Here is a 23,698-nt window from a genome sequence, read left to right as displayed (position 1 = left end):
GTAGGGAAATCCCCTTATACTTCTGAGCTTATCCCTACTGCCTGGGCATACAGGGAATGGAAGATACTAAGGTATGCAGACTACCAAGAAACCCATTGGTTTCAGACTCTGTTATAACTGATTCAAACTGACTTCACAATAATTAAAAAATAGAAGTTATTTTCCAGCTACAGTTAATAAAACAGGCTTATCACTATGATACAGTGGAATAATATGTGAAACCAGAATTAGTAAATTAAAAATGAAAAAATAAGTAGTAGGTATCTTATTTTGCACAGTGACCATAGAAATCTCTTTGGAGAACAACTAAGCATCAATTCTGCTATAACCTGGAAGTAAGCACAGTCCAAAAAATTTGCAGCACCAGGAGGATGGGAAGTCTTATATTAGCTAGCTAGCATTAAGAATCAAGCAATTAAAATGGGGAGGAGAAGAAAACAACAATGAAATGCTAACATTACATATGCAATCTTACATCTGCTCAAGATCCTTGGCAGTTTCTCCCTGCATCCTGAGACTATCGTTTTGATTTAAACTACTACTCTGTTAAAATAAAATTTTAAAAGTAAACTCTCTATGCATAAAAAAATGTGTAGATAGTCCTTCCCAAATGTGGCCTTCAAATCTCTGCAATGAATAAACCTACCGAGACAGTTTGTGAGCAGTAGAGACAGCAAGCTTTTCTGTCTGTTCCAGGAAAAAAAGCACATCTATAGGTTCATTTTCTGGCAAAATTATCAGAGCGGTGTTTGATGTATCCTCCAGAATTCTTTCAATTCTGCATTCCAGGGTATCAGTTGCTTCTTTGACTACATAGTCCAACTCACTCAGGGTAATATAAACATTCTCAATAACTATGGAAAGAAAAGAAAATTAAAACGAATCATGCAAAATACAGACCACTTAAATCTCATCTTGCTCTACACCCTCCTCTCTGGTATTACAATAAAATGAGGATTTAATGGCAATGAAATATGCAGTTAAGGCCTGGAACCAAAACGTGATGGACTTACTCTACTCTGAAGTCTTTAAATGAAACCATTTTATAATAAATAATACAGTAGCCTTCAAAATATCTCTTTTATATTAAAGAACACTGTAAAGAAAAGGATCAAGAAAATACAGTGGAAAATAGAAAGAATAAAACTGTCCAAAATTATTTTGGTTCTTCTACATAAGTCTACAGGGAAATTCAGTACTTAATAATTGTAATTAACTTACACATTTAATGGCTAAAATTCCTCCAGCCAAGATTACATACTGGTTAAACCAGTAGATTTCTTCTTTCATGTGTTTGACCTAACTTGCTTTGGAAAGAGATAAACTGAGTCCTTTAACAGATACGTTTATTAAACTAAGTCAAAATTACTGTTTCCAAATAGATAAATTCTTTCCCTGTCCTTCACATTTTCATTGCAAAAAAGAAATACTTTACCTGACACCCTTTGTCTTTGTATTTGTTATTACCAGACAATATAATTTGAATCACCAGTACTCTTTCTTAGTGTATGCAGAAAGAAATCGCTACAATATCTAAGACAGAGGAGTGTGACAGTGGTGTCCAACTGCTGATGCTTTAACTGGAAAACAACATCCATTCCTATCAGGAAGATAATGATTGAGGGTGTCTTTTTCTATTGACTAAAATGGACAAATAATTCAACTAAATCGTTGGTTTCTTTCTTTTAATATATAAAACAAGTAGTCTTAAATCCATTTTTCATCTTTTTTACTGAGTTTTAGTCTAAAAGGCAACCATGGGCTCCCACACTTCTACATATTAGATGCAAATAAGGTGCTTAAGACATGAGGGTCATGCACAGTGAGTTCAGCACATTGCTAGCAGTTATTTCGTATACACTGAACCAAGAGTCCAGCATATATTCTGGGCATGCTACACATTGCACATCCTCAAAAAGATATGAGGCACACTCTCAAGAAAAGAATTCCTTCCTGGGGCAATTCCATTCCAGCTACAGCAGCAGGAACAGGAGTTAGCCCAGATACTCTCAGCAACTGAATTTGTAATGTGTCAGTTGAAAGAGGTGAGGGTGGCAAAATCCATCCTTTTATAATACTAATGATTTTCAAAAAATGAGAAGCCAGAAAGCCTCTTTCTTAAAAAAAGAAAAAAAGAAGAAAAAAAAAACCACTAATATATTCAGTTTGTATTTTTTAGCACTCCTCACCAAGTCACTTCAACACAATAACCAATAATGTTTAGTATGATTAAGAAATTCTATCAGATTTCAAGAAACTGTAATTCTGCAGTGATTTTGCTTCCATTTTATCACTGGAGTAAAAAGGCTGTTTATGTGGGAGGCCATAGGAGTGGTAAATGAGCATCACCAGGAAGGGGAAAAAAAGGATACGTCTGGTAAAACAAATGGCTTAACAAGGGTAGTTCTAAAATAGCTGTCAAGCAGCCTGGTTTCATCACCACAGTTTAGAACAGGACACCATTTTCACCTTACTCATGTCTAACTTACTTCCATAATGAAGAGGGAGGGACCTGGCATGTTTTTCCCTCGTATAGATGGAATGCTCTTCCTAAAACTGACAAGGGAAATACCTGGCCAGTACCATCTAACACCATCAATAGTTCATCACTTCTTCTCCAACTACGTACATTTATTGATGTTCAAAGAAGTCCATGAGAGCTGCATCAGGCCCGGAGTAAGGGCATCCTCAACTTGTCCTATGAATGGTTTCATCAGTGGTTTCAGCATAAGAGGAATCCTGTTCAGACACTCTTTAAAACTGATCAATAGATTCTGGAGACTACAAGACATAATCATGTTAAGAATGCATTTAACTCAGATATTTGAAACATACAGAAATCTGGACACATTTTCTTTACTAAGATTTGCAAGTTCTGACCCCACACTAAAAATAAGAACTCTTTCCAGCTCTTCCTAGCTCAAACTAAACCTCTTTCTCTGCATTAACAACAGAACCAGACTGGGGAAATAAGTACCTCCAGTGAAGTGACTGTGATCAATTTAGAGAAACTTTCTTCCAAGGAAAATTAATTACAGTAAAAACCCCAGGAAATTGAAAACACAGTATTTTCGTTCCCTTATCCCTATCGCACAAGACATGGTATGAAATGAAACTGCTTATAAGAAAAGCTAGATCCAAATCACTTAGGACACCAAATCCCAAAGAAAAAGAGGCCAAATTCTGAATCAAGACTTACCAATATAGTTCCATGAAAATGAAGCTACATAATGAAGCTGCATAAACAAGAATTAGAAGCAAATGCAACTCAGAAGTCAGATACATGAGTTCCTTGCAAGAACTACTGCACAAAAAAGTAATAGCGGTGTTTTGTGCCAGATTAAAACCATGACTTTCAAGATCATTGTTACCAACCTCATAGTGAGAACCCATTTGCAATATACCCAAAAGTGTGTTTTCAGTGTTGCTTAAGCAAAGATGTACAGTCTCTGAGCATTCCTTCTTTGCTTAGAGAGTAAGTCTGAAGTCTTTTTTAGAGTAGAAAGTAAGTTCGGATCATTTTTTTATTGCAAATATTTTCTGTACTGTTTTGTTTCTCTTGGATGGTAAAAGTTGGATGGCTGTTGCTTTTTAGAGGACTATAACACAAAGTTTGCCTTGCTCATTAGAAATTTTAGATTAGTTTGTCCTAAAACAGATCCATAGAAAATTAATGGAAAGTGTGGTATTATAAGAGTGAAAGACTGAAAGCAGTAACCATAGAAAAAGGGGAGAGTTGAATTCAAGCTGTTTATGAAACTCTTTGAACTTTGTCCTTTTTTGTCCACTTCTATTTAACAACACTTCTCACAAAGAATGGCTTCTTTAAGACCTATCATCCTTGGTTACTGAGTTACAGAATTAAAAATCAGTATCCCTGAGAACGAAAATAACTTTTCCAACACAGAATATGACTGTTCCAAGAAGCAGAAAGAAATTACTTAAAATCAACAAAAGTTATTCCAGATATTCAACACGAGAGAGCAAATTATGACTTGGGTGATGTATCCTATACAAAAGTTTGGGTTGTGCCTTAATCAAGTGGTAAATTCCAGCTTGTTTTTCTAATTAAAAAAAAAAGCTTTGGATGTTAACTGTAATATTTTGAGTATAATCCCTATGCTATAGTGTATAGATGCCTTGGCAGTACCCAGGAGTACCACAGCTGTACAGTAACAAAACAAAAGCATGTAGGCATTTTCTATAAATGAGACATTTGTGGAGATAGAAAGAACTGCATGTTACCAATATTGCCATGGAAATGCAGGGGAAGGCAAATAAATTTCAATGAAATGCCACCAAATAGAAAAATTTTAATAATTCAAAAGCTTTTGCAACACACACAAATCTAGGGATTACCATTTGCAGATGAAAATCAAATTCAAAACCTGTTCACTCACTCCATTTGATGTCTTTTGATCTGTTCTTCATCTGCACACAAGCCAAAGACAACATCTGGAACTTCAAAATGCATTTTCTTCAGGTATTTTGTTTCATACATCAGTTCCAGCACCACTGGGTCTAAGTTTACAAGAAATTCCTTCATGCACCAGGACAGAGGGAAAACAAGGAACAGAAAATAAGGCAGTAATTTGGTGGTCAAATGTAGTGTGATATAACATATAACAAGATTCAGATGACTAGAGAAGATGTTTCAAATGGATATCCATGTTTCCACACAGATCTTTATCCTCCTCTACAAATATCTGGATTTTCAAAAGTATGAATCAACCAATATCTTACACTGATTTCAATTTCATGTGACTCCTTCACTATGCTCTAACCACCTGGCTCTTGTGACTTCCTAAGTTTAATTCTAGTTCGGCAGCTGCACTCTGTGGAAGTTAATTCATCTTTTCATCTCAGTTTCTCTGTCAGTAGACTAAGAAGAAATGTTGTGAACATTAATCTCTGTACAGTTTTCAGGGAACTAAATGTTATTGAGATGCTAAATAAATTTGAAATCTAGGTTCTAGTTGTCCATTATGGAATTGTTAGTTCAAAAATTGCCACATTTTAACCATAATTTCTCTGCATCTCAGCATAAAAAAATAATCTGAATCAAGAATGGTAAGATTTTCTGTCTCAGTAAGCAGTTTTGAAGACAAATTGAGGAATGAATGCAATTTACTCAGCACAATGATGTTGACCACTACAGAAAAGATCACAATCTAACTAAAAATTCCTTCCTTGACTAAAATTTTGGTTAACATAGAAAATAAAACATGAAAAATATCTAAAAAGATGTAGATAAGTCAAAAATAGATACGCATTTGCTGGGTATCACCTCTTTTATGCTCTGAATGAGGCAGGAGCCTTACTAAGAAGGGACAAGATGAAGTCTGTACCATACATATACGCAAAAAAAAAAAAGAAATCTAATTTAAGTAGTTAATTTTTTTAACCATATTAAGTCTATTTTAATGCTGTGCTGGACTGTCGTTGATATGATTAAAGTAGCACATGTAATACTATACAATGAAACAGTAATACAAAAAATAAATCATATTCACCTTCGTTTCTGGGTGCCTGACAAGTAAGGAAGCACGCAGAGCATTTCTAGCCTGGTCAGCAAACCTGCACCAGGCTCTATGATAAATAAGTTCAAACTCCAAAAGAACTGCAGCCATTTTATTGTAGCTCTTAACAACCTTTTTCATTTCTGGTGTCTGCAATTCAAGGGGGAAAAAAAAAAGCAAGCACCATTTAATCAGTTCAATGATTCTTAACATACCAGAAACACCGTCCAGTAAGCTTTTCCTCACCACCATTAGGAAAACAAAACAAACCAAAATCTTTAAGTTATGCTATTTTAGAGATAAGGGAAGACAAAGAAACATAGGAGTTCAATTGTTGGGAAGTATTTAACTGCTCTAAACAATATAACTCTTTTCCTGATTTTTCCTCCCAGTCTTGCCCATAAAACAGTCTATACTATAACCCACACAAGACATTCAGATCCCATTGAGAAAGATATAAAAATTATATTCTTCCATGAAGCGTGGCTAGTGTTTGAGGTTAAACATCTCAGTTCTCTTCATTACGGAGCACAGAAGATAGAGAGCTCTAAGCTTAGGAATACAGGCAGCAGTGCTGCTATCAGGATGAACGTGAATCGAGCCTCAAAAGAGAAAAAAACCACTGGACTAAGTCATCAGCTTCATGTCTCAAGGGAAGTAACTGTCCTCAGCTGCAGAATAATAATTTTGTGAAAAGGAATTCAAATCCCAGAGCAAACACTGACACCTATCCCATTGGATAAGCTTGAATACAAGTTGCTAGAAAAGTGCACTTAGGAGTATAAAAATAAATCATGTATCTGTTAATAACATGCTTGAAAGCTTAGCATAAATCTTCCTCTGTTAATTTCCAACCTTCAGAAGTGTGGTTTTCTTTTTAAGGAATGTCATTGGATGGTCAATTTTTCTGTATAACTGCTGAGCCCACATAATCTTTCCTGTTACCTAAAACAGAAAAGATATGAGTTATATTTTCATTAACTTAAAAACAATCAAAAAGCAAAGCCTTTTTTCTCTCTCACTTATTTCATTCTTACTGGTGGTATATTACGTGGTATAGGTGGGTTTTCTTTTTGCTTCTGGTAGAGCTGTCGAACAAATTCTAATTCTTGGCTGTACTGGTGAAGGACAATGGTATACTTCTCCTTGAGATCAATATGATTTTCTCCTACTTGTTCCAGCTTTATCAGAAGTCCCAGCATCTGTTCAGTCTAAAAAAGAGGATGGAGCATTTACTGCAATGTTAATAGTTCAGAAGGTCATTGTCCATAAATTGTTTTTTTAACTTATAAGCTATGTAAGTTTGTAAGTTGTTTTCTAAGACACACAGGAGAGTCCATCCTGGCTAGTGAATTTTCCTTCTGTATTTTGTCCCATATAGAAAATATTTACCAAAGTATGAACCAAGAAACTGCTACAACTAGAATATAATAGAATATTTCATTTTTTTCTGACTCTCAAATCATCACCCTTTTCTTCTGCCAACGCATGTGGTAGAACACCTACAACTCTACTCATGCTTCATTAACATATCATGATCAGGGCCACTGACATTCAGGTTACAGACGGCATAAATTATTTCATTACCCTGCCAGCCCAACAGGAATAACTTTGAAATGCAACAGGACATATGGGGAATACCAGGATGAAGAAAGAAAATAAACTTCAGAAAAATAAGGTTATGAAATTGGTAAGGAAAGATGGTACATAAAACTGGCACCAAGTATCAATGAACATTATCTTCCATCACTTCCACAAGGGACTTTTAGAACTTGTAATAGGCTTGATGTCCTCTGACATCATCTCAGGCAGCCACCCGCACAGTACAGAACACTGGCAGTAATGAAGGAGTTCAGTAGGAGCTGTGGCTTTCAGAGCACCAGAACAAGGAGGTTGCATTTGTAAAATTACTTACAGTTACAGTCTTCTCAAACCAGGAATCCACAAATTCTTGTATGGACTCGTACAACACTGCAATTTGGTTCTTAAATTCAAGGTAATCTTTTTCAAACTAGAAAAGGGTAAAAGGAAAAAAATCATCTATGGTGTTGCTTTCATTTCACACAAAATTCTTTCCCTGAAGTTTTTGGGGAATTTGCTTTATCTGCCCAGTACACGTATTCAGCACTGAACTAAAGGTAACAGGAACAACACCAGTAACAAAGGTGTTTACATTCTAAGCAAAGTAAACAAAAAATAAGAAGTGTTAGGTTATCTGATTAAAGTCTTGTCTTCATGTGTACAAAGAGGCACAGAGGAACAAGAACAGGCAGAGGAAACCTAATCAAAGAGAACAAAACACACTCACCGGACACTACCAGCACTACCACAGGAGAGCACTTAACTCACCATCCTGGTATGAAACCCATTACGATGAAGAAACTGGCACACTCTTTAGAGCACTTTACAGACTAAGGGAGGTAAGGGACTTATTACAGTTCACTGGGGAAAAGCATTTTGGGATCGCACAAAGAATATTATGGGACTTAGGGAAGAAATGAAGGCACGGACAGACATAGCTGTGGGAGGAATGAGTGAGGGGAAACAGAGGCACCATGGGATAAAAGGAGTCAGTCACGTGTGAATAAGTTGTTGGTCAGCACCCTTATCTGGCCATACCCTGCGCCTGACCAACACGGTACAAAGAATATTATGGGACTTAGGGAAGAAATGAAGGCACGGACAGACATAGCTGTGGGAGGAATGAGTGAGGGGAAACAGAGGCACCATGGGATAAAAGGAGTCAGTCACGTGTGAATAAGTTGTTGGTCAGCACCCTTATCTGGCCATACCCTGCGCCTGACCAACACGGTCTGTTGTGCACAAGCATGCATATGAGCCTATGTACCAACAGCAAGAGTAGCGGGAGCTTAAAGAGGCCTTATAGGAAAGATGGGGAGAGATGTTTTACTAAGATCTTGCAGTGATAGGACATTGGGTGAGGGTCATGAACTTAAGAAAAAGTGGGGGAGGGGAGATTTAGATTAGACATAAGGAATTAGTTCTTTATTATAAGGGTAGTGAACCATTGGAACAAATTGCCCAGAGAAGTTGTGGATCCCCATCACTGTAAGCGTTCGAGGTCAGGTTAGATGGGGCTTTAAGCAATATGATCTAGTGGAAGATATCCCCATCCATATCAGGGGGGTTAGAACTAGGTGATGTTTAAGGTCCCTTCCAACCCAAACCATTCTATGGAGACCATAGGTCATTGAGGCTTGTGCATCTGTAGAGTCAGCAGCTGGAGAAACTCGAGCGTACTGAGGTCTAAGCATCAGCAACCAGAGCAGGAAAAAATTAATCATAGCAACTAGAGACACTGGAGCATGTGCATTCTGTGTGAGTGTGTATGTTGCACGTAATGGCCAGACAGTACCAAACCAGACTAGGCAGCAAACAGGACAGAAGCATGGGAACCAAGTGCTGGAGCAACCATTAAGTCTGGGGTGGACATTGAAGAGACGTGAGTGGTCTAAGAGTTGGCTACCAGAGGGACCTGGAGGCTCCAGCCAGCTACCAAAGAGATGGTAGGGTCTGAAGGTCAGCTACCGATAAGGTTTTAAGTCCAGACCAACTGGAAGAAATAACTGTTTGCTTGTGTGTGTGTGTGTTTGTCAGAGACCAGGAGAGCAAGGGGATCTAGGGGTCAAGAGGGTATACTGATTGCCTAAGACCCGTTACTGGAGGTACCCATGGTGCATGTGTCTGTGTGTGTGTTTAGGTCTGAATACCAGCAACTGGAGTGGAGCTGTGGGCCTCGAGGGAGTTTGTAAGTCCAGAAAATGGGGAGACTTGGGTATTCAGGGGCCAATTGTTGGATAGACTGTGTAAGGCCAGCTACTTGATGGATCCATGCATATATATTTGCTACTAACAGGCTTTGCTCCTGCTCAGTCAGAGAGGTACAGGATGAGGCCATTAACACAGCCTGCAATGGTGTGATTGCTGTGTTTTCAGTCTCTGTTGAGCTGTGTGGCCAGACCTATGTAGAAATGTATTATGTGTATGTGTGCACCTTCAAACTTCAGGTACCAGTAATTCTCTTTCAGAAAAGAGCCACACATTGAATATAACAGAAATGTAAGCCGTCATCCAGTTAGAAGAAAGCCAAATGTACTCCAGAATTAAATATTTAAGGGAAGTTCCTGACAGTTGCAACGTACGGTTCAGGAAGGCACTTACTCTCCATAAGTCAACGTTTTACGTACTTCTATTGTGAGGCTACGAATACTACTTGCTTTGTAGGCTACAGCTCCATAAAAGCAGCTCAATTCCAGCATGTGCAGGATGTATTAAAACATGAGTCTGAAGTACCTGAAAAGTCACTTTCGTCTTTACCACCCTGCTCAGTGCTGGGGGTGATATCATTCACTTCTTCTCTCAAAAGTTTATCTTTGCTACCTTCACTATAATACTACCTTTACTTATTCCACTAAGTATTTTCAGTAACACTGAAAAACTCTTGCAATAGATAAAATGTTTTTAATGCATTGACGTGCCTGAATTAGTTTTCAGTTGGCATTTCAAAATAGATGCATCTAAAAAAAAAGTTTAGTAAAAGTTGTGTATGGCATTACCAGTCACACAAAACAGTTCAGCAAAAATTAACATTAACATTTGAAATAAAAGCCAAATTTACCCAAGTACTTTCAGATTGTATTAAAAGATATAAAAGTATTATTATTACAGCAAAATACTATATGCATTGTTATAAAATGTAATCTTCTTTGCATAACTCCAGTGAAAAGCAGAGAATTAAAGGAGTGACTGTCAGAGAAGTGCTGAATGTACACACCTCTTTTTTCCTGTGATCCAGAACATCATACTGTTTGGATTTGGTGTGTGTAGCAATGCTCTGGTAATGAGTACTGATCTCTTCAATACCTTCTATTTTTATACGCTGGAGCTTTAAAAGGCTTTCCATAATATTGCTCATATCTGAAATCTTCTCCAAACGTTTACAGAATGTATCAAATTTTCCAAATATGTAGTTTTCACTAGCAATAAAAAAGCAACAGAGGGATTGTTATGCAAATCTATTTGTGATAAATTTTTTTCTGTTACCCACATATATTCTAACATAACTGCTACAAAGTTGCACATTAAAAAGTCTTTGTTGTAATAATTACAACTCAAGGAAAAACCATTTTAAAGTAATGTATATAAACCAGAAAATGCTTAATCATTATATATGTCAATCAAAAGCCTTTACTATATTTCACAGGAATTACTCTTTTAAATAAGACATCTGCAGGACATCAAAATGTGAATGTATGATACTAAGAAATGCCCTGTGCTTTAAGTGCCAATACAAGTACAACTCCCTTTGGCATTGTAATAGACAAACCAGCCCAAACCTGGCTAATTTCCCCTGTATTACTTTCACTTATATTTATGACTCAGATTTATTGGGATTTCAGACCATACCTAAATATAGGTATTGAATTAACACAGCCATTAAATCCCGTGAAGTTCCCTTGGACATCTGCTAAATCAACAGGTGACTGGCAAAAACCTGCCATTGGTTTATTCCTGAATTAAAAAAAAAAAAAACCAAACTCCTGCAAGGCCATGTTCTGATTATAACACATACGACATTTTAAGAGAGTATTTACATTTTATGCTAGCCAGTAGATATAGTATCATCTAATTTATGAATTGTATAAATGAATATGATTCAATATTAGAGTGAATTACGTACCTGAAATCGAATTGCCTGTCACTTCGATTTTCTTTTAGCTCCTTCTTAATTCTCTGAAAGGATGTTTGGTACTGTTCTTTGAGGGAAATGCATTGTTGTATCCTCTTTAGCAATTCTTGCCTGAGGAAGAGAGCACAGAAGACAGAAAATCATCCTAACGATCTCTTCAGATAAGTATAAATAAAATTAGAACATTTTAGTCAGATACGCAACCTTGCAAAATAAGAACATAAAATTACACATTGCCTGAAAAATATTCAAAATATGAGGATTACATTAAAAGTTTTTGGTTTACATTTGTAATATATATTGGATATTTTTAGTTTAGGTTTTACTGTCATGAAACCAAAACTTTCACAGCACATTTCAAACACGACTTACACCAGGTAAACCCTGGCTACTGAATGCCCGCAGTTCACTATTTCTCATCTTTTGTATACAGGGTATAGCTGATAGGTTCTCCTTTTGTTTCTTTGTTTTTTCTAAGCAGACAGGATTGCAGAGGTATTTTTCAGACTACAGAAAGCATGAGGAAAGTCCTGTTTCTTTAAAAAGATTCACCAGGAGAATCTTGGTTCCTATGGCCACAAATAGCTACATCTTATCCACAGTCTTATACCCCACAGTACTACTGTACATGAGAGAAAATAAATAAGGTGTGGAACTTAGACATAACCCAAGACTGTTGCTCCACTTTGGCTTTGTCTTTTGTACTCCAAAAGATCATTGGGAATTAAAATTACAATCAAACTTTATAGATTGAAACCACTAATGGGGCAAAGAGAAACTTTTGCAGGGACAGCAAGAGCAAATAAGTAAATGAGAAGAACATCTCAAAAATAAATTCAGCTAGAATAAACAAACAAATATATTCTACCTTTACTTACATTAAGTCTTTAGAATAAACGTAGCCAGTAGTACTCAATTGATTACAAGTAATATCTGAAAACTTCCCTTTACCCACACCAAAATACAGGAAGAATCCAAATTATTTGTTAGATTTTCTTGTATGTCTCCTAGCCTGTTACCTGTGTCACCTTTGACTTGGCTGGAATTTAAGCACAGGCATCCTGACGATGTATGTCTTGATCAAGCTTGTAAGACCTTTACTTTCTCACTTCAGTAACCATAATCTTGCTCCAATTATACTCTTTCAAGAGACTATTTTCTAGTTGAAAACTTTAGATGTCATGCTCATCTTAACCTGTCTCTACGGTTTATCCCTTCTCTTTTGCAGGAAAATAATTGGCTTGTTCTTATAGTATGTGCTCTTCCTAGGCTATCTCCACTTAACTTCTCATCCTTCAGATATGCTTGTTCTACCAGTGATGTAAGAATTCACCACCCGCTTGTTAGGTTTCATACAAACATCTGTGCTTCCTCTTATGCTGTATGTAGCACTTGGGAGCAGCTCCTTGCAAGTAGCCATGGAGCAGCTAACTTGGCCCTTCCTTGAAATGTCTCCTTTAGTTCTCCTGGCAGTAGTGCTTACAAAACATCCAAGGGCATCACAAGGTTTGCTGAAAACACTGTTGTTCTAGGTGACCAGTACTGCATGACTTCGGGTTTTACTTCCTCCGTCTCACCATCCACTTCTGTTTTAGATTGCAAACTCCTTAGAGATGGGGCAAACTTTTTGTTCATTTTCTCTACAGTGCCTAACATTTGCTGAAAATCAGCAAATGCTGGTTTGCTATACTTGCTATACTAACAGCTGTAACAAGAACAATAGAAAAGAAGTACAAAACTAGACTTAGGTATGTACAACTGAATTGTGATTCTTTTCCTGGTATATATTGTATATATTGTCCCCTTCTTCAAACTGACTTTCCTGTCCACTAACAGCAAAATACAAATCTTAGATGGAATTTTGCTATGAAGAACATTATCTCCCAGTCTCATTATTTCATTATTATGAAGAACATTATCTCCCACTCCTAATTGCTCAGGTATGTTTTGGTCTAAGAAAAAGCCACGCGAACAAAATATAGAGTGTTGTATGCTGATATGCTTTATATGCTTTTCAATACCAGTTATTTTCACAACACATAGGAAATTTGTTTTTGCAGAGTACTTAATTCCACACAAAATGAGTAGTCACAAGCTTAAAGTTAACATGGGAATCAGTGCCTGGTAGGAAGACAAGGGGCTACTTAAATTTACCTTTTAATAATCTTTATTACTAATCTATAATTTTATTTCCAGTGTTAATAAAAGAAGATGAAATTATTAAAATTCTATCACCTGTCCAGATCCCAGATTTTCAAAACACCTTCACATAGATATGTCTTGCATGTGTTTATCATTTGATTGGTGATTTTAAGAAGAAGAGATGTCACGCGGTCTGAAGTGTTGTAGTATGGTGATGTATGGTAGATCATACAGACAGTATTCATTAAACTGGGTACATGTTCCATCATTGTTACCTACAATAAGAAAAAAAGGGAAAGTCAGCAATTAAAATTTCCTAAAAATTAACACAACAGAAAACACGACAGCTTTGGGAATATGTTTGTGAGCGGATAATCATCTTTTTCATTGTAACGTATTGTTCTGGTAGACACCTCATTATGAATTGGACCATCCCATTCATTTTCAGGAACCTAACACACTATGACAAAGAGGAAAAAATGGAAATGGGTAATGAATAAATAAACAGGTCTTCTTCCAGGGTGGGATTTTCCAGAGGAAAAACAGGGGCTGTACTCTTTTTAGCCACAGCCTCTAGTACATGAAAGTCTGCTTTGCAAAGGATTATGCTGCCTGAGGAAAAGAAGTCATACACTGCCACAGAAGAGCTGGCCTGCTGTAGGAAGGAGGAGAAGAAGAAAGATGGTGTTTGCACATTTTGCCTACAACAGAAGAGAAATCCAGAAGAGAGAGACAAGTCTCCTGTCTCTCTTACTGAGGATACTGAACCTTCCCACAGAAAGATCCTACAGAAATGCATGCAAGCCAGATATACTGAGAACCCAGAACAAGACACAGTGACAGGTCTAGAAAAGGATGAAGGAAGTGCGGTATCTGAAAGTCAAGTTCAGTATGACAGAACAGTGATTATTTGCAGAAAAAACAAAACAAAACAAAACGGTGCAAAACAGCATAATGGATTCAAACAGAGTTCAAGCTTTAAACATAATATTTAGAAAAATTGTAATTACGTGTAAATCTTCTGATTTCATGTAAGCTTAGTCAGTTTTACTTGGTGGCTCCATTTTCAAAATTCATGCTCTCACTTAAAAAAGGAAAATCTAAGACCCGCATGGTCAGGAAAACAAGTTTTATCATTTTAAACAGGAAAACAGTAAATATGTACTATTTCCAAGAGAAACAACTTTAACATTTAAAATAAGTGGAAGCTGCCCAATTACAGCTTAACTGAAGCCTTTTATGAAGATCATTTTATGGTATTTGCATTAAAACAATCATGAGTAACTCCTAACTGAAGCATGGAGACAGGAAGAGGTACCATATATAAGGCCCAACCTCACAGACAATTCAGCATGGTATTAGGTTTGGAAAAACATAATCTTCTGCTCATTTTTCTCATGCCTTTCAATTATCTTCTGGAATGACAAAAAGTATTATCTATGACTTATGCAAAACCTGTAAACTCGGTTCACTAATATCAAAGGGGTTAATCCACTAATCATTAAGAATAGAAGTTAAATACTGGAAGGAGAAATATTTTTCTTTCAGCAGCAAACCCCTTTACTCTGTTTTCTGAGTTTCAAGTTAAGTGTCTTCAGAGCACTACTTACAGGTGAAGCTTTGCTAAGTGGACCAAAAAATTTTTCCAATGTATATAAATATCTCACATTGTCTTTAGCTTCATTGGCAGCAATTGTTATATTACCATCCTGAAGGAAGAAAAAACAGAAATAGAATTAATACTATGGAAATTTACTGAACAGTGTCTTCCTCTTCTACAGTGGATGCTACTAGAAGACTGTGATTCCATCTTGGAAACATTTTCCACATGTATTTCTTTACATAAGAAACAACTGCTTTTACATGCAAGAATTGGTAAGAGCTACCTGGCAATCAGCAACTTTTTGGATGTGATTTACAGGAACCTCTTACTTAGACCCCCAAAGCTTTGTCTCCCTGATGGAAGTAGAACAGTGTAGGTTTTGTAATCCAACTTACATTTTAGAATGGTTTTAACATGGTACCCATACTACAGAACTTAGACAAGATCCCTGAAATGTACCAGAGTGTTTCCCATCATTTTTCAATAAATACTTGTTAGGGAAAATGAGGTCACAGCTAATGCCTGTATATCCTTCTGCTCATGATAGTTGGAACCACTCAGTACTTAGGAGGCAATTCTGTATGAGGAAAGAAATCTAGGTCATCAACCTTGGCTTGTACTGGCTCTGTACAGACACTCTCATCCAAATTCCATTTACCATAGAAGTCTGCAAACATGTTAAGCAGAAAAGAAAAAACTCAGAAAGGTGACACTGTTTTCCTGATCTATTTTGAAAACAGGAGAATACCTTCCTAAGTGCTAGGAGATCTACACTAGTGTTTTGGAGGGGGTGTGTCTGATTGGCTGTACGTGGTCTACAGCTTATTTTCTGGCTATGCTACAGTTTTGACTGGTAAGTTGATGCTACAGACATCCACTTACTGGAAGGAGCAGCTATGCTACAAAAAGCCAGATGTCAGTAATTCTAAAAGCAATACGATGAACTTTCAGACATCTCTACAGCTGGCCGGCACAGGGTACAGTCAGAGAGCAACAGAAAAATGTTGTATTGCTGCATTGCTCTACTTTTGCACAACCATTCTGCCCACTATGTTAATGAAAGACTCGTTACAGAAGCATTGACTCCAAGTTTTCTATTTAACTTCAAAATCGTCAGTGTTAAATGTTTCGACAAACGGATAATAAACAACAGTACAAAACCAGCATACACACTCAAAATTACTTCTAGCATTGCGTTCAGTTCAGTTTGTGTGTTACAAATACAGTACTGTACTCATCTCAAACTTTCACTAAAACATAGCAATTACCAGCTCTTTCCACGGCTTTAATGTCTTTGATCTTGCTGCCTGAAGAATACTTATAATTTTCTTTACTCTTGAACTCTTGATCTCCTCTAAAAGGCTTTGAAGAAAGAAACATGTTTAATACTCTCTTTGGAACAAAAACTAACATTTAAAATATATATTTTTTAGACTCTGTGAGAAATAATGCAGAGATTTAACCTGTTAAATGACGACATTCTTGTCTTCCAGTGTTCCAGCTCTGCAGATGGACCAATGTCATCAGCTTCTCTTCTCATTTGTTCACTCTCCACTAAAACTTGTCTGATCTGTTTGATCCAAATCATGACCACTCCTTCAAGTTTCTCAGTGACCTCTGCGTTACTGCCTTCAGAATCATAGAATGGGTCAGTCTCATAAGTACCAATAAATAAATACAGATTTCTAACTACAGAAGTGAAATGCTCTTATCAAACATAAGCTGAGTATATTCCATGTAAGCTGAGTATATTCAAATCACTGACCAACAACAGGAAAAGAATAAGACTGTAACAACAAGGCGCACACCGGTACAACTTTTATCTCCGTACTCTACTATTACTGCATATCTATCTCTTAGAATGGAAACAGTTAAAAATGCAGTGAGTTCATAAGGGAAAAAAAATACAGCGATGCAGTTTTGGGAGAACCGTGTTTCAGAGGTCCAAGAAATACATCAACTATTATGTCTATATTTTTCTGCTTGTATTTCATAAGTAAAGGCTTACTTAACATTTCTTTCTCTGTCACTGCAGCCTATTCCACATTAAAAGCATGACGTAACAGACGCCATTATTAACAGTCACAAAAAGTCACAAAAAGCCCCTACAATTTATAAGTCAGCACATATTTTAGATTACCCTGGCAGCTGAAAGACTCCAGTTCACTTGGTGCATTATATTTAGAACTCTTAGAGCTTCTCCTGCTAAATGGATCTAAAGAACTTGTCCAGCTACATAACATTATTGCCTCATCTTAAGAGTCACTAGTTCTTCTGCAGAAGCTGTCCTGCCATAGGCTCATGTAGGGTTGAGAGGGATTGCAGAAGTATTGACTGGTTTGGCATTATTTCACTCTGAAAATCTATGTGGTGATAAGAATGGTGGAAAGCTACTGTTCAAAGAGACAAAACTACTCTTTTTCTTACATATACATGTATGTATATATATAAATTTTTATAAATACATTTTGTCTTGACTCACAGCCTCAAAGCCAGACATAATATTGGATAGGATTTCCCCAGTATTGAAGAAAGTGTCGAGTATACACACTAGCATATACACACTAGCATATACACACTAGCATATGTATATTTATATATACACACGTGTATATATGTATAGTATATACTATGTATAGTATATGTATATACACACTAGTAGCTTCACTCAGCAGCTACTTGGTGCGAACTAGGAGGAACACAGGCCCCTGTGTACATAATATGTCAAGGAGCTACCTAATCCTTTAAGATTTATGAATTAAATGATGGGCAAATGATTGATGATTTTATGCCTACACAGTCAGAAACCTGGCAAGAGGAAACAGAAAAATACATATAGCTCAGGGAAGAATTAATTTTTCAAAGTAATTTTTTACTAAAGACATAACATTTATATTATAAACAGCATCATTGTGTTTGCTTTGTTGTAGGAATTACTCACCTGCAGTTATGTAGTCGGATGGGTTCCGTAAGTTGCTGACATAAATATCAATATCCGCTTTTGTGAGCTGAATTTTGTCTTCTATATTCTGTCTTGATGATGACAAAGCACCCACAAATTTATCCACTGAATACAGAAAGTCTTGTATCTGGCTGTTCTTCAAGCCTTCTTTCACAGCTCCCCAGTTCTAATTATTTTATGATTTATGCGAACAAACAATCAAAAAAGTAAAATGAGGGTCACACTTTCCTTCTGTTTTTTGAACACAAAAGGCATCTTATTTTTCATTAGAAAGGTATTTGTTATTCATGGCGGTATATCAAGATTTATCAATATGGTCTTTAAAATACACTCACCTGTACTATAACATAAATACTTTAAAGTGTGCATTGATTTAATTACTTTGCAGACAGGAAGAGACAAACAAGCAAGATGCTCTCAAGAAATAAAAATGTCTCCCTGCTCTCTTGTCTTCACATTTAATTGTCTTTTTTTTCAGTCTGACTTGGTGCTCTCTGAATAGAGAAAACAGAATCTAATCACCCTTTCTGCTCCTGGGTGAATGATAGCCACTGACCATGTACTTCTGGAGGCAACAGAACCAACGGTGATGCTTTATGAGTGCCACAGAACAAGGACTCCTGAAAGAAGCTGGGTTCTTGTAACAAAGCGCTTGCTGCCCATGCTCTATAATAAAATCATGGACCAATCCCTTGTGCTGCCAGAGGGACTTGACACTTCTTTCAATCCAGGCTTAATGTAATTTTAATTAAGTCATCCCAGTTTTACCTTAGTACTGCTGCTATGCAATGTTCTCCTTTGACATGAGCATTACAGCTGGGGTGATTGCTTGAAAATAATAACTATATGAAATTCAAACAGATATACAAATTGCATGACTCCCATAAAGGCCTATATTAGATTTATATCTTTTTGTACCCTCTGCTTTATGTTCAACTGATGCATAAATACTTGCCTTAACCCCACATGTTCTTCAGAAAAAGAACCAGCTATTTGCTTACCTGTTGGGATTTAAGTGCTGGTATCATTATTTGGGTCAAGAAAAATTCCAGGCCCTGAAGGATATTTCCATTTGTACAATCAAGTACGCCAAAATTCACCTCCTTTGGGAAGAAACAAAAATTAGCAGAGCGCATGTTTGCTTCTGCAACATTATACGATCTGAGTGGAATTCAGACACGGGGCACACATGTATACAGTCCATAACTACCTAGGTTCCATGAGGATACTGCTCCCCAGCTACTGAATTTGGACTGGACATAGACTAAAATTCAGCCAGAAATTTCATTACTTGCCCTTAAGGCAGAAGTCAGTCCTATATTGTAGCAACACTCCAGCAACCAATTAAAATTAATCATTTAACATCAATACATTAATTAATCTTAAGACTACTATACATTTATAATTCTCTTTTAGAGAAACAGTGTGATGAATAACAAAAAATCGTGTGGATCTGGTGTTGAGGGACATGGTGTAGGGACCCTGGCAGTGTAAGGGTAACGGTTGGACTCGATGATCTTTGAGGTCTCTTCCGGCCGGATGATGATTCTGTGAAGAAGATCTGTACAGCATGACAATGAGCACATCAGAATTTTCGAGAACATGATTTCAGGCTTAATACATTTTGTCTTTCATGTCTGTTCTTAGCTGTTAGTATCTGAATGCTCTTCTATTGAAAATATTTCCTAAGAACACAAGTATATCTTAAAAGGCTGTTACAGTCCTTTTCTTATACACAACTAAATCTACTATTGGCAGAAGAACGTTACTCTAGTTAGTTTCAAATGCAATCTTTTTTGAAAAGTTTAGAAGATACAGTCATTTAAGTGCAACATTTCCATAATTTAGGCTCACTACTTAAAAGAAAATCTGGTTTAGGTCTTTAATCCCTATTGCCATTAAAATTTATATTTTAATGGCTGATTAATAATGAGTTTTTTATTTTTATTTTTAATAATATTGCAGTAGCTAGTTTCCAAATCATTAGAACATTTCTTTATCATAAATATTTATTCAGATGAGAAATAACTTCTTTTAAACACAGAACTAGACATTTTCGTAAAAGCACTCTCCACTTCTGATTCCAGCCGCGTGAATAAAGGTCTAAGACAAATGCTGCATGATTTTGGTCTGACCTGGGAAACATTCAATGCAGTTATAACTTTATCTGATGTTCTTAGGAAAAATGCACAGGTTCCTGTAAAGTCCTGTAAAATGGACAAAATGCATACAGTTAAAAAGAATACACATCTACAGTAAAAGTTATATACTTAACAACTTAAAGATGTGATGAAAACAAAATTGTAAAACAATAATTAGTCAAAAAGGTAGTGAATTGTTTGCAAGATCTTTGAAAATCTGTTCCCCTCAAATTAAATACTGTTTTTTCTCCATCTGACACAAGAATGTCTAAAATGCCCTTCTGGGCTGACCAGTCCAGTATCACATCTCTAGTAAGAAAATGCACTTCAGAGACAGCCTGCAAGCTAGGCTGCTTCCTGGGCTCCATTCCTCTTGTATTCTCTGATCACCTGCAACTGTTGTATGAGTGCTGTTAGATTACATGCTCCTATACAATCATTTTAGTATTTATTTATGGACCTATCTATGAGATTGTCTAAGCCCTTTCTGAATTTGCCAACATAAATCAACCGAAAGAAATTACAGCTTTCAAATATTTAAAGTAGTTTTCATAGATACTTAGACCAGAATGGATCATCTTAGAATGACATTTATTTAATTTTTTAAAAAGGAAGCCTAAAAGATTACAAAAAACTTATGACCCAAATACTTCTTAACATGTTTTTTCATCTTTTCAATGGACTGAAGTAATGTAAAAGTTTCAACTCAGCATGCAACAATGCTTATTTTTAACCTATTAAATCTAATAATAATTCCACTAAAACAAATTTGAAAAGCCATTCCAATTGGTCCAATTGGCAAAGGAGTGAAAGAATTCTTCAGTTATGTCTTTTCTAACATAACACGGTTAATATAAGCTCATTGGGAAAAAAAAAAAAAGACCACACCATGACTTATTCAAAGAAAATTATATATGGTACACCAATTCCCCCCAAAAGAAATGGAAAGAAAGAAAATCAGAAATCTCAGTGATCATTTTGAATATCTTGCTGAATAATGCTTAGACATTACAGTATGTTTTTCCAATAGTTTACTTTTCAAATGTCATCTAATGAATTTTTCAACCATACCTCAGCAGAACCCATGGTAATAAATAACTTCTTCTGAAGCAAATTGTTGGTTGACCCATCTGACCTCAGTGATGCATTTGACTTCTGTTAGCAATAAAATTATAAATAAGAGGTTAATAAAATAGAATCTATTATCACACAAACACCTCATCCTGTTTGAATATGTGAATTACAGCTAAGCTCATTCTGAATCAGCTAGTAATTCCAAGATAGAAATAATGAGGTTGGCTTTATCTGGAGAAAAAGCTTTGCATGAGCCCCACAATCTCCAGCAAACAGTTTCAAAGCCCTATTCTTTCAGAAGAAAATCAAACAAGGGAGAAAAAAAAAATCTCAGAAAATATAATGAAATTAAATCTGAGATATTTCCTAGAGCTCAGCTTCCTCTGTGGAAACAAATTGGATGTCTCACAGAAAGAGTCATGTGCCTGGTCTGCAAAATCATAATGTAATTGCGAGCAGGACTCAAAAGCAACACCATTAGATCCCACCAACAATGCAATGTGTTTAACCATACATCACTCTGAAAAACTCACTCCAAGAAGCCTTGCTGTCATAGGTCCCTCCCCACTGAGATGCATCTACAACGTCTTTGAAGCAACAAAGAAGTTTAAACTTAATAAAGACCTGCCTCCCTCTAATTTTCTGTCATGCACTTTGGAAAATATTCTGTTGAAACTCAGAAGAATGTAACAGAAAATAATATAGAAGAAGCCTGCAGGTATATTTCTCTTTCAAGTTGAGGAGAAGCCTCTTCCTAAAAAGTCAAATGTTCATCTCCTTCCAGACTAAATGTATGATGTGTGGTACAGAGTGGCAGCTCCCCACTTCCACCTGAAATCAGCATCTTCTAATCCCTATGCACAGTCTCAAGTCAACATCATGCACCCAAGCTGGTGAAGAGAGATGGGCAGCACTGAAGGAAGGATCTTTGAAGATTCTTGGTAAGAACATGCCTACTAGATTAGGCTAACGGTCTGCCCTGACCAGTGTTTTGTCTCCAAGAATGGCCAAAAATGGATAACAGGTCAAGCACTTATAATACTGTCCCTGAGTAATTGCCAGTTCTCCAAGACGTCTGAAACCAAACTGTTGATAGAACAGTCAATAGGATACCTTGACTCATCAGAATGGGGTGGAAGATGCTAGAGATAGCATTCATACTTTCCATCAAGAACATTTATTTTTATGCTATGATACTTTGCCACAAAATCTTCATATTTTTATGGCTAAAAAGACCAAAAACAAAACAAAATTAAATGCAGAAATGAAATGCTTTGCTTAACCTGAGCTGGGCACTTATTTCTGGCTTGTCAGTTAAGGAAAAAAAATTACAAGATTTTAGTTTCATTTTGATTTAAGTCAGAGAACAACACATACATCCCAGAAAAGTGCACGCACAGTCCCAATGAAAGGAAGAACTGATTAAACTGTTTTGACAGTTGAGCTGATTCTGTGCTTTGCAAAGTCTCTAAGCAGTTCCAGCAACACTTCAAAAGTTCTTTTAACTTATCTAGGTTATAATGAATCTGTAACTCATTCTTGCACTTAACTGATGATCAAGCATTATCAATTAGGCTTTCTCTCCGACAAGCCAAAAATACCACCACATGGTGACTTAGCTCACCCTAACATAGCTCCTCAGTGACATAACCTGAAAGTACTGAGAAAGGACTTCTGCAGTTCAAGAAGCCCACAATAGTCATGTTTGGCAATTTCAAGGTCTCTTGGCACCTTCTGATATCATACACTCACTGGAAGCTGAAAAAAAGATTTTATTTTTTAGGAAGAGGATGCTGTTTCTCAAAATTGAAAGGGAAAGAAATGTATCTTGGGGACTACATCTACCCTATTTCTAGTTCTAGTTTTCCAAGCTTAAGACTATTTTCCACAGAATGGGACAGACCTGAACGTGAAGCCACCTTAATTTAGAAAGAAATTGCACCATTTTTCACCCTCTTGAATCAGTGCTTTGTCCATACTGAAGTTTGTGCAGTTCAAACAAAAAAGTGAAGATAAAATGGTTCTTATACAGACAGTTCCCCCATTCGTGTAATACTCATGTTAGATAATCTAGATTTTTAAACTCCGAATACTGTGAACACTTTGCCTCAATTATCTTTATCATTTTTGAAGTCTGGATTTTTACTTCACTTGGCCATTTTTAAGTTTTCTTTTGTGAAAACAAGATCAGTATCCCACCATGGCATAGGGCAATCTCATGTTTTCGTGTGAGCCAAGATAGCAGTATCTAAAGAATGAGATCCATTCACGTTGGCATGCATGGCAAAAAAATTTATCTGTTAAGATTTTCAGAATTTTGCAACAGTCACGTGATCTTTTTAAAAAATGCAACTTTGCTTTTGCAGAAGTAATAACAGAAACATACCTGCAATACATCTTGATAAAAGAAGAGCAACTTTTTAAGTCCACTAGGGGCAAAGAATTGTTCTATAAGTTGAAACTAAAAATAAAATGACAATTGTAGTTAATTGTGAAGTAGTTTCAAAAGACTAGAAATTTTGTAAATATATTTAATAATAATAATTT

General features: G+C 36.3%; 1 protein-coding gene across 1 annotated transcript in view; it reads right to left on the bottom strand.

Moving 5' to 3' along the window:
- LOC104491983 (dynein heavy chain 5, axonemal-like) overlaps positions 1–23,612 on the bottom strand; it is a gene marked incomplete at its 5' end in the record, with an annotated part of 143,474 nt that extends 119,862 nt beyond the window's left edge. The window contains 18 exons of the mRNA XM_010134480.1: positions 647–854; positions 2,630–2,781; positions 4,401–4,540; positions 5,514–5,669; positions 6,375–6,464; positions 6,557–6,730; positions 7,435–7,530; positions 10,315–10,516; positions 11,221–11,340; positions 13,465–13,646; positions 14,982–15,080; positions 16,243–16,336; positions 16,438–16,603; positions 17,916–18,102; positions 18,938–19,039; positions 20,072–20,143; positions 21,149–21,232; positions 23,538–23,612. Coding sequence (XP_010132782.1) covers positions 647–854; positions 2,630–2,781; positions 4,401–4,540; positions 5,514–5,669; positions 6,375–6,464; positions 6,557–6,730; positions 7,435–7,530; positions 10,315–10,516; positions 11,221–11,340; positions 13,465–13,646; positions 14,982–15,080; positions 16,243–16,336; positions 16,438–16,603; positions 17,916–18,102; positions 18,938–19,039; positions 20,072–20,143; positions 21,149–21,232; positions 23,538–23,612 — 2,399 coding nt within the window. The remainder of the gene's footprint in view (positions 1–646; positions 855–2,629; positions 2,782–4,400; positions 4,541–5,513; positions 5,670–6,374; positions 6,465–6,556; positions 6,731–7,434; positions 7,531–10,314; positions 10,517–11,220; positions 11,341–13,464; positions 13,647–14,981; positions 15,081–16,242; positions 16,337–16,437; positions 16,604–17,915; positions 18,103–18,937; positions 19,040–20,071; positions 20,144–21,148; positions 21,233–23,537) is intronic.
- Positions 23,613–23,698: the final 86 nt, after the last annotated feature.

This window comes from Buceros rhinoceros, unplaced genomic scaffold (genome assembly GCF_000710305.1).
Source record: "Buceros rhinoceros silvestris isolate BGI_N320 unplaced genomic scaffold, ASM71030v1 scaffold3354, whole genome shotgun sequence".
NCBI classification, from domain to species: domain Eukaryota; kingdom Metazoa; phylum Chordata; class Aves; order Bucerotiformes; family Bucerotidae; genus Buceros; species Buceros rhinoceros.
This window is presented reverse-complemented; position numbering and strand designations above follow the sequence as displayed.